Here is a 10,000-nt window from a genome sequence, read left to right as displayed (position 1 = left end):
GGGGGTTTTTCTCCTCTGGATACGCTTTTATGCTCGCCGGAGAAATATTTCATACGGGCGTCCGCCATTGTTCCGATAGTTTAGAGCCAGTGTTACTTAGTTACCATGCGTCATTAGGAGGAAGTGACGCTACGACTTTTGAATCCAATTGGGAACAAAAGTGTGAATTTAAAAAAAAACTGGTTCCAATCTCATTTCAAGTGTAAAACCAGTCTTGATGCATACCTTGTGTAATCGATCTCCTGGTGTCAGAGTGATATCTTATTTTCTAGTATATATATATATATATATATATATATATATATATATATATATATATATATATATATAAAATATAAATTGTCACTCACATTATATGGCCGAGACGTTCGTTTCGGTGGGTTTCCCACAGAAACGAACATCTCGGCCATATAATGTGAGTGACAATTTATATTTTATATTAGCTATAACCATCATTATCGAGCACTTTCGTACCTACGAGTACCCATCAACACTCATATATATATATATATATATATATATATATATATATATATATATATATATATATATATATATATATAATGCAAATTTTCACTCACATTTTTGTGGCCGAGACGACTCGCTTCTGTGTTTTTTTACACTTCTTCAGTCGGCGTATTTACAATGAATTACGCCAACTGAAGAAGTGTAAAAAACACAGAAACGAGTCGTCTCGGCCACAAATGTGAGTGAAAATTTGCATTCTATATTAGCTCTAACCACCATTATCGAGCACTTTCGTACCTACGAGTACCCATCAACACTCATATATATATATATATATATATATGCTGGTCGTCATTTAAGATCATCCGTCCTTGCTCTTTTACGACGGGCTATGTGGTCTATGTCTACGTGCGACTATGTCTTGTGGTATGACACTCGCTTTCGGATTGGAATGTCCCGGGTTCGAGCCTCGCTCGGCGCATAGTTGAGTCCTTGTAAAATGCTCTTTACTCACATTCTCTCACCGTACTCAGGTGTAAAATGAGTACCTGGTCGTTAACAGCGTTGTCTCCGTCCGAAAGAAATTGTAATATCGCCTAAAAGGCATCATGTCCCGTCCTACATGTTAAATGTTGCTGTTGGCCAGGGACCCCTTATAAAGCGCTTTAAGCGCGTTTAGTGGATATTGCGCTATATAAATGCTCAAGTTTTTTGCTCTTTTACGTCTGAAATCTTAAGAGCCTGCGACTAAAATATAGTTATGCCACCTTATGATTCAATATGGAACCTATTCATTATTAGTCCTCCAAAAGACAGGTTATGTACACACTTTCAAAGAGTTTGGAACTGGAAAAGTTGAAGGTGTGACTTTGCGGCTTATCTGTCCTATAGATAGTTCGAAGATGACGTCACTCAGGCCTTTGTTATTGTATTTTTTTTTTTTTTTTTTTTGGCCATCCGCGTTTATGACCAATGCTCACTGAACTGTATTAACCCGACTATAAACGTTCATGAATACACATAGCTTTGTATGTTGGTCCGTTATACTTCCGGATGGCAATGTTATGAGTTTCTTAGCTAAGCGCATACTATCTATTGAGTTTACCATACTGTGGAGATTCAAACAGGATTTCAAAGTCGAGACAGCTGCTGTTATCATAACTTGACGGAGGAGGGTGGGGCGATACACACGATCCGATGTGGTTTTTTTTTTTTTTTTTTTTTTTTGTTTGTTTGTTGCTTTAGGTCTCTTCCAAAACAATTGAGGTTATATGAGAGACCGCTGAAACAAAAAAAACAAGCAATCTAACAAAAATAGTACAAATGTAAATCAAAATCATAACCTAAAGATATCATAAGCTAAATTATAAATAACCAAGAACAAACAGGCAGAAGATTTACAGAAAAAAAAATATCCCCTGTCAAAAATACAATCACAAACCAAAGAAGCAGGATAGGCTAGTAAAGAGAAGAAGAAACGACATCACTATCGGATCGTACACCCATGCGAACATCATAGGTATATGATTCAAGGGTGATGCTCCCATCCAACCACCCGCGATCCGATGTGGGTGAAAGTGTAGGTGGGAGTAGTTGAATTGTGGAACAGGGGAGTGGGTGGGAGGATAGAATTTGAAATGGAGAAAATGCAGATGATGTCTCAGTGGTAGTAGTAGTAGTAGTAGTAGTAGTAGTAGTAGTAGTAGTAGTAGTAGTAGTAGTAGTAGTAGTAGTAGTAGTAGAAGTAGTAGTGGTGGTGGTGGTGGTGGTAGTAGTAGTAGTAGTAGTAGTAGTAGTAGTAGTAGTAGTAGTAGTAGTAGTAGTAGTAGAAGTAGTAGTGGTGGTGGTGGTGGTAGTAGTAGTAGTAGTAGTAGTAGTAGTAGTAGTAGTAGTAGTAGTAGTAGTAGTGGTGGTGGTGGTAGTAGTAGTAGTAGTAGTAGTAGTAGTAGTAGTAGTAGTAGTAGTAGTAGTAGTGGTGGTGGTGGTGGTGGTAGTAGTAGTAGTAGTAGTAGTAGTAGTAGTAGTAGTAGTGGTGGTGGTGGTGGTAGTAGTGGTAGTAGTAGTAGTAGTAGTAGTAGTAGTAGTAGTAGTAGTAGTGGTAGTAGTGGTAGTAGTAGTAGTAGTAGTAGTAGTAGTAGTAGTAGTAGTAGTAGTAGTAGTAGTAGTAGTAGTAGTAGTAGTAGTAGTAGAAGTAGTAGTGTGGTGGTGGTGGTAGTAGTAGTAGTAGTAGTAGTAGTAGTAGTAGTAGTAGTAGTAGTAGTAGTAGAAGTTATAGTAGTAGTAGTAGTAGTAGTAGTAGTAGTAGTAGTAGTAGTAGTAGAAGTAGTAGTAGTAGTAGTAGTAGTAGAAGTAGTAGTAGTAGTAGTAGTAGTAGTAGTAGTAGTAGTAGTAGTAGTAGTCGTAGAAGTAGTAGTAGTAGTAGTAGTAGTAGTAGTAGTAGTAGTAGTAGTAGTAGTAGTAGTAGAAGTAGTAGTAGTAGTAGTAGTTGTAGTAGAAGTAGTAGTAGTAGTAGTAGTAGTAGTAGTAGTAGAAGTAGTAGTAGTAGTAGTGGTGGTGGTGGTGGTGGTGGTAGTATTAGTAGTAGTAGTAGAAGTAGTAGTAGTAGTAGTAGTAGTAGTAGTAGTAGTAGTAGTAGTAGTAGTAGTAGTAGTAGTAGTGGTAGTAGTAGTAGTAGTAGTGGTAGTAGTAGTAGTAGTAGTAGTAGTAGTAGTAGTAGTAGTAGTAGTAGTAGTAGTAGTAGTAGTTGTTGTTGTTGTTGTTGTTGTTGTTGTTCTTGTTGTTGTTGCTGTTGTTGCTGTAGCAGTAGAAGTAGTAGTAATAGTAGTAGTAGTTGTTGTTATTGTAGTGACAGTAGTAGTAGTAGTAGTAGTAGTAGTAGTAGTAGTAGTAGTAGTAGTAGTAGTAGTAGTTGTTGTTGTTGTTGTTTGTTGTTGTTGTTTTAACAATATTATCTAAACAAAACCAGACCGTGGGAAAGATGGTACAAGTTGATACCACTCATGTCATCGGTGTAGACGAGTACCCAAGCCCTGACACTCCAACTGGGCGTGTGTTACAAGCACTAACACTTGTTTTGTTTTTTGTTTTTTAGGCGCTTTCGACACTATTTTAGGTCATTTAAGCGCCTGGCACTAACACTCGAACTGGGCGTGTGTTTGTGAAGAGTTCACCCAGCCTTGATTACGCCAATGTTGTCGAGTGATGTTTTTATCTTTGCCAAAGTCAAATTAATGACAGTAAGCAAAGTCAGTGACCTGATGGCTTGAAATCGACTCGAGATATTTCTCATTCGTCAGTCTTTCATTCATCGTGTTTTGTTGATAAAGGGGCAATCCAAAACGTCCACAGTATCTGTCTTCGTCAAATAAATTGAAGCTTACAATTCAAAACTTATCTTTATTTTTTCCTTCGAGCCTCGCTCGGCGCATAGTTGAGTCCTTGGAAAAGGCTTTTTACTCGCATTCTCTCACCGTACCCATGTGTAAAATGAGTACCTGTACGTTAACAGCTTTGTCTCTGTCTGAAAAAAAAATCCCATTTAATATCGCCTAACAGGCGCCATGTCCCGTTCTACATGTTACGCGTTGCTGTTGGTCGAGGACTCTTTGTAAAGCGCTTTGAGCACGTTTCGTGGACATTGCGCTATAGAAAAGCTCAATTATTTTTGTTTGAATTTGAATCATCCCAACACAATAGGGAATGAGATTAGCGGAAGAGTAGCGCCCCTTGATTGGACGTCACCCATAGTCTGTGACATCACCGGTGGAAAAGTTATTAGAGAGAGAACGTCATGTTGGTTGTGCGCATTGAAGCGAGGACGAGAGACGCATGCGCACAACCAACATGACGTTCTCTCTAATAAATTTTCCACCGGTGATGTCACAGACTATGGGTGACGTCCAATCAAGGGACGCTACTCTTCCGCTATTCTCATTCCCTATACCAATTTGAGACCACAAGACATAAATGCTACAGTAGAAAAGGTTTGAACTTAGAGATTGCCAAGTTCAATTTTTATCCAAAATGAGTTCTTGTCATAAATGATTAAATCAACCCTTTCTGTACATCTTTGGGAAATATCAAAGCTTAATTACACTTCTAAATATTTTTTACAGCTAGTCAAGTTGAAAAAGTATGAAATTTGAGAAAAATTGCTGGATACCTTTCCCATACATCTGACCATAACTTCATGAAAAATCACCCAATTTACTTCAAATAAAGATTAAAATGTTCTGGAGAGCCTGTTCTGTCTGAAAATGAAAAAAAAAAAATGCAAATCCAAAATATTCACCTTCCGACTGATTATGTCATGCACCGACACAAATATGTTCCGTTGTCCCTTTGTCAGGACACGAGACACTTCATCAAACATCAAAACACTACGACATTACGGGGGTGTCACTGTCAACAATCAACATCAATAAAATTTTGCAACTGGAATTCTAAGAATGAAACATACACACACATCCACCCACCCACCCACACACACACACGCACACAACACACACACACACACATCCACCCACCCACCCACACACACACAACGCACACACACACACACACATCCACCCACCCACCCACCCACCCACACACACACACGCACACAACACACACACACACACACACACATACACACACACATCCACCCACCCACACTCATACACACAATCCAAGCTGCATCATATCATGTTTACAAAATCATTTTAACTGTGATAGCTAGTCAGTACAGCTTATCGTGTGTTTGATCTGTCAAATAAACGTATTACTCTAGTTATTCATGATAAAGATGAAAGAAAATTAAATTGCTGATGCGTGCTATGATAATTGTGTAGTAACGATGCTGGTATTGTTAAACATTATTTTAATTGTAGTCAATGACCCACATATCAATTTGAACTCTTTCCAAGTCGACTTCGGCTTTACTCTTGTAATATATAGATAGAATGCGCTTGGCCAAGGAGTTCACAACATTGCCATCCGGAAGTATAAAGGACCAACACACAAACTCTGTGTAACCATGAACTTTTATAGTCTGGTTAATACAGTTTAGTGATAACAACTCACAAACGCGGATGGCAAAAACAATAACAAAGGCCTGAGTGACGTCATCTGCATACTATCTATAGATAGAAGGAAGTTGACGTCACTCGGGGCTTTGTTGTTTTTTTTTTTTTTGTTTTTTTTTCCATCCAAGTTTATGAGTAATTCTCACTTAACTGTATTAACCAGACTATAGATAGTTCGAAGATGGCGCCGCTCAGGTCTTTGTTATTGTTTTTTGCCATCCGCGTTTATGACTATTGCTCACTGAACTGAACTGTATTAACCTGACTATAAACGTTCATGGATACACACAGTTTTGTGTGTTGGTCTCGTTATACATCCGGATGGCAATGTTATGAGCTTCTTAGCCAAGAGCATACTATCTATAGATAGAATGAAGTTGACGTCACTCGGGGCTTTGTTATTTGGTTTGTTTTGTTTTTGTTTTTTTCCATCCACGTTTATGAGTAATTCTCACTAAACTGTATTATCCAGACTATGAAAGTTCAATGTTACACACAGTTTGTGTGTTGGTCCGTTATATTATTTTCGGATGGCACATGAAGTATAACGGACCAACACACAAAACGACGTGTAACCTTGAACGTTTATAGTCTGGTTAATACTGTTTAGTAAGAATGACTCATAAACATGGATGGCAAAACAAACCAAAAACAATAAGAAAGGCCTGAGTAACGTCATCTTCGTTCTATATATTGATAGAACGAAGTTTACATCACTCAAGTTTTTGTTATTGTATTTTCCATCTATCTTTATGAGTCAGACTATAGATAGTTCGAAGATGACGTCACTCATGTCTTTGTTATTGTTTTTGCCATCCGCGTTTATGAGTACTTCTCACTAAACTGTATTAACCAGACTATAAACCTTCAAGGTTACACACAGTTTGTGTGTTGGCCAGTTTTACTTCCGGATGGCAATGTTATGAGCTTCTTAGCCAAGCGCATACTATCTATATTATACATTCAAGGTTACACATAGCTTTGTGTGTTGGTCCGTTATATTTCCAGATGGCAATGTTGTGAGTTTCTTAGTCAAGCGCACAGAATCAACAGTGAAATAAAGGGAGTGAAAATGACTCTTATAAAAGATACAACAGAAAGTAAACGACGTTTCGGCTTTTAGCCTTCTTCAGGTAAACAATAAAAGGAAATGTGTGACTGTATATTGCATGGACATTATGGTTAAAACATTATATTTTACTATACATTTTACTGACACATTTCAATCTTTATTGATAAATTTTTCACTTCAGTCACCCTTCGGTTTAGTTAATTTCTCACTTTATCTTTTCTTGTCCAGCCAAGTGACCATCTCAACATCCTCATTTCTGCCACCTCAACTTCTGTATCTTGTTTCTTTATGGGGTACAACCCAACAGCTTGTGAGGCCGGTCACAAGCCTGGATAAATGGGTAGTGTTTGCTCAGGATGGGCATTCTGGCAGTAAAACTCAAGCCACAACTAACAAATGAATGAAACTCAGCTTTGCAATGCGGCTAATCATTTTAAAAAAAGAACTTTTATATAGCATAGTATCCACTAAACATGCTCAAATTCAAAGCGCTTTACAAATAGTCCCTGATTATCAGCAACACGTACCATGTAGGACGAGACATGGCTCATTTTTACACCTGAGTACGGTGAGAGAATGTGCATAAAGAGCAGTTCCAAGGACTCAACTATGCGCCACTCAGAGCGGGGCTCGAAACTAGGACCATCTGACAGGTTATTTCAGAATCTCACATCAGTTAAATCAAGATGATCAAGAAGATAAAATTTTACCAAGGGACGCCCTAATGGAAATTTGATTTTTAAGTAAATTTTCATTGGTATTTTTTTTTTTTAGGGGGGAAAATAGTGGCCAAAACATTAAACCTTACGTTATTCTCAAAACGTCTCAACTGGCGTAAGTGACGATTCATGCCAATTGTGGTGTTTTTCACCAGATTTGGTCTTGAAAGGTTCTTATTTGGAATCCAATCAGGATCTGTATCCATTCTGTAGTAAGCTGGTCGACCTGTAAAGAATGAAAATTTTGTCATATTTCTCCTTGATGTTTACATAATGCTAGATTTAAGACCTGCCAAAGTCGACAAAGATCTACATATCTTTGTTTTAAAAAATCTGAATTTGAAAAGGAAAAATCTGAAATTCATCAAAATGCAAGATTTTCACTCTTATTTACATGAATTGCCTTTTTAAGATGATAAGAATGTAGAACTACGGTTTTAGACAATTTCCTCGCAATCAGGCACTTTAAGAAAGATGTGGCCTCTCTGAGAGGAGTAATTTTACCAATGCTTTATTAACTAGACATTTTATGTTGCTGAAGAAAGGTGACAGACACATTTTTAAAATGTTCATGGTCACACAAAATTTCATTCGATGGGTTACGAACCACTTACATTGAACTATTGCAGGGGAAATTGTAAGTGAAAAGAATGGACAAACACTTTATAAAAATCTATGACTACGAATTAACTCGTGTTAGATTTGATATGATGTGAGATATGATTTTTTTAAAGTGTAGAAAATATTCTTGCCTATTTTTAGTGGGCTATTGAAATGCATAATGTGGGATAAATTAGCATGGAATAGAAGGTGAAAGCATGGGATTCGACTTTAATTTTTTTTTAAAAACATTTTTCGTATCAAACAAGTCTTTCATATAACCGTGTAGGTTGGATGGTTCAACGTTTTGAAAATGAGTATATGTGTCATAGATTTGATATCTGCCAATCACAGTTTGACTGGAGATCCCCCTTCCTAAATGTCACTTCTCACTCTATTCCCCTGTCCGGAGGTAAAATAAACATTTAAATTTTTTTTTTTTAAATACCCCCCCCCCAATAATTGATTAAAATTACTCCGCCCGCCAGAGTCCATGCCCCTCCGAAAGTGCCAACAATCACACGAGAATCGAGAACGTGAAAGAGTGAATAAAGTGTCGAATCGTAGAGCCTCAGTTCTTTGTAACAAAGTAAATGAAAGAACAAACAACCTACGGCCTTGTATCAAAACTCAATATTTATTAGTAGTCAAATGAAACAAGTTTAATTAAGTGAAGGAAACAATCTTACCTGAGACAAAGTGGTCAGAACACACTTGGTGGTAGTATTTGATATTTTCAACTGTGATGTCTGCTCTGTTGATGGCCTTCAGCCACAGCCGTTGCCTTTTCTTTGTTAGCTCCAAAATTGAGTTTCCTTCGTCATATTTTACGGTCGGAATCCCATAGAGAGATAATCCTTTCATTTTAGATTTATTGCATCCATAGACAGCACAAATCCGCGGCATTTTTGACAGTTTTGTGTTGACTCGGCTTCACTCAGTCACTCAGTTCCTAATGTAAACAACTCGATCGGAAGTGAGAAATCTCTTCCTACAAGGGAAGTAACCGTGGATGGTAAATGCGTGACGTCATCGGCATACTCTCAATAGAGGTTGGTATTGCTACTTTACTGTTAAGTGGTGGTGGTGAGGGTGGTGGTGGTGGTAGTAGTAGTAGTGGTAGTAGTAGTAGTAGTAGTAGTAGTAGTAGTAGTAGTAGTAGTAGTAGTAGTAGTAGTAGTAGTAGTAGTAGTAGTAGTAGTAGTAGTAGTAGCAGTAGTAGTAGTAGTAGTAATAGTGTTAGTTGTAGTAGCAATTGAAGGAGTAGGAGGAGGAGGAGGAGGGGGGGGGGGGTCTTTGTTATTATCATCATCATCACCATTGCCTTTTTCACCCTGGGTCAGGGTATAGGCCACAGACAAACAGTTTCCATCATTCTCTATCCTGAGCTTTTTAATCTCATTCCAGGTCTTACCACTTCTCTGTATATCAGCTTCTTTAATTCTTCTCCGTGTTCCTCGTGGCCTTCCCATTGATCTTCTGCCCTGAGGGTTCCAGTCCAATACTTTCTTTGTTATAATATAAAATCTTCTCCCCAGACTTGAGGTGTTTCTGTCCGGATTGTATCCAGTGGGTTTCGCTTACTCCAGGCATATGCAGCCTGTATCTTCCCATCTCAGTCACAACTTGAGAGCTTTTTCCTGCTTCATACATGGTGCGAACGTTATTATCATACTTTCTGCTATAATCAGGGTACTGTATCAAAAGACACACAAATCCTCTCCAGTGCCAATCTTTATATTATGTCACAATAGAAATCGCCCATGTTTTGGAGTATAGTTGTGTTTATTTACATGTGTAATCACCTGTGATCTTCTAAGAATGGGGACGAAGGGCGATTACTAATCTACAAGGACATGAGAAGGGAGAGCCATTGTTCCCGTTGGTCATTGCTTGACCGATCATAGTCTGTTATACAAATATGAAACAATGAGGAGAAGGGGATCAAACCGTCTTAAACAAACGGAGAGGGGGAGAGAGAGAGAGACACAGAGAGAGAGAGAGAGAAAGAGAGGGAGGGAGCATAAATTAACAGATATATACATATATATATATATATATATATATATATATAT

General features: G+C 38.0%; 2 protein-coding genes across 2 annotated transcripts in view; both read right to left on the bottom strand.

The window, feature by feature from the left end:
- LOC144956569 (failed axon connections homolog) overlaps positions 1–4,778 on the bottom strand; it is a 30,325-nt gene extending 25,547 nt beyond the window's left edge. Inside the window, exon 1 of the mRNA XM_078887155.1 lies at positions 4,760–4,778. The gene's annotated coding sequence lies outside the window, so the exon portion shown is untranslated. The remainder of the gene's footprint in view (positions 1–4,759) is intronic.
- Positions 4,779–6,803: 2,025 nt separating this feature from the next.
- Positions 6,804–8,851, bottom strand: LOC144956796 (uncharacterized). The gene is made up of 2 exons (XM_078887521.1): positions 8,615–8,851; positions 6,804–7,551 (listed from the first exon to the last, which is right to left on the bottom strand). The coding sequence occupies exons 1-2, from the start codon at positions 8,829–8,831 to the stop codon at positions 7,358–7,360; spliced, it is 411 nt and encodes a 136-aa protein (XP_078743647.1). The 5' UTR covers positions 8,832–8,851; the 3' UTR covers positions 6,804–7,357.
- Positions 8,852–10,000: the final 1,149 nt, after the last annotated feature.

This window comes from Berghia stephanieae, chromosome 11, assembly GCF_034508935.2.
Source record: "Berghia stephanieae isolate SIO BIC M18660-M18661 chromosome 11, UCSD_Bste_1.3, whole genome shotgun sequence".
NCBI classification, from domain to species: Eukaryota; Metazoa; Mollusca; class Gastropoda; order Nudibranchia; family Aeolidiidae; genus Berghia; species Berghia stephanieae.
This window is presented reverse-complemented; position numbering and strand designations above follow the sequence as displayed.

Coding starts and splice junctions, on each gene's coding strand:
- LOC144956796 (XM_078887521.1), bottom strand. CDS start 8,831: ATGCCGCGGATTTGTGCTGTCTATGGATGCAATAAATCTAAAATGAAA. Junction 7,552..8,614: donor TTCTGACCACTTTGTCTCAG/GTAAGATTGTTT, acceptor CATTCTTTACAG/GTCGACCAGCTTACTACAGA.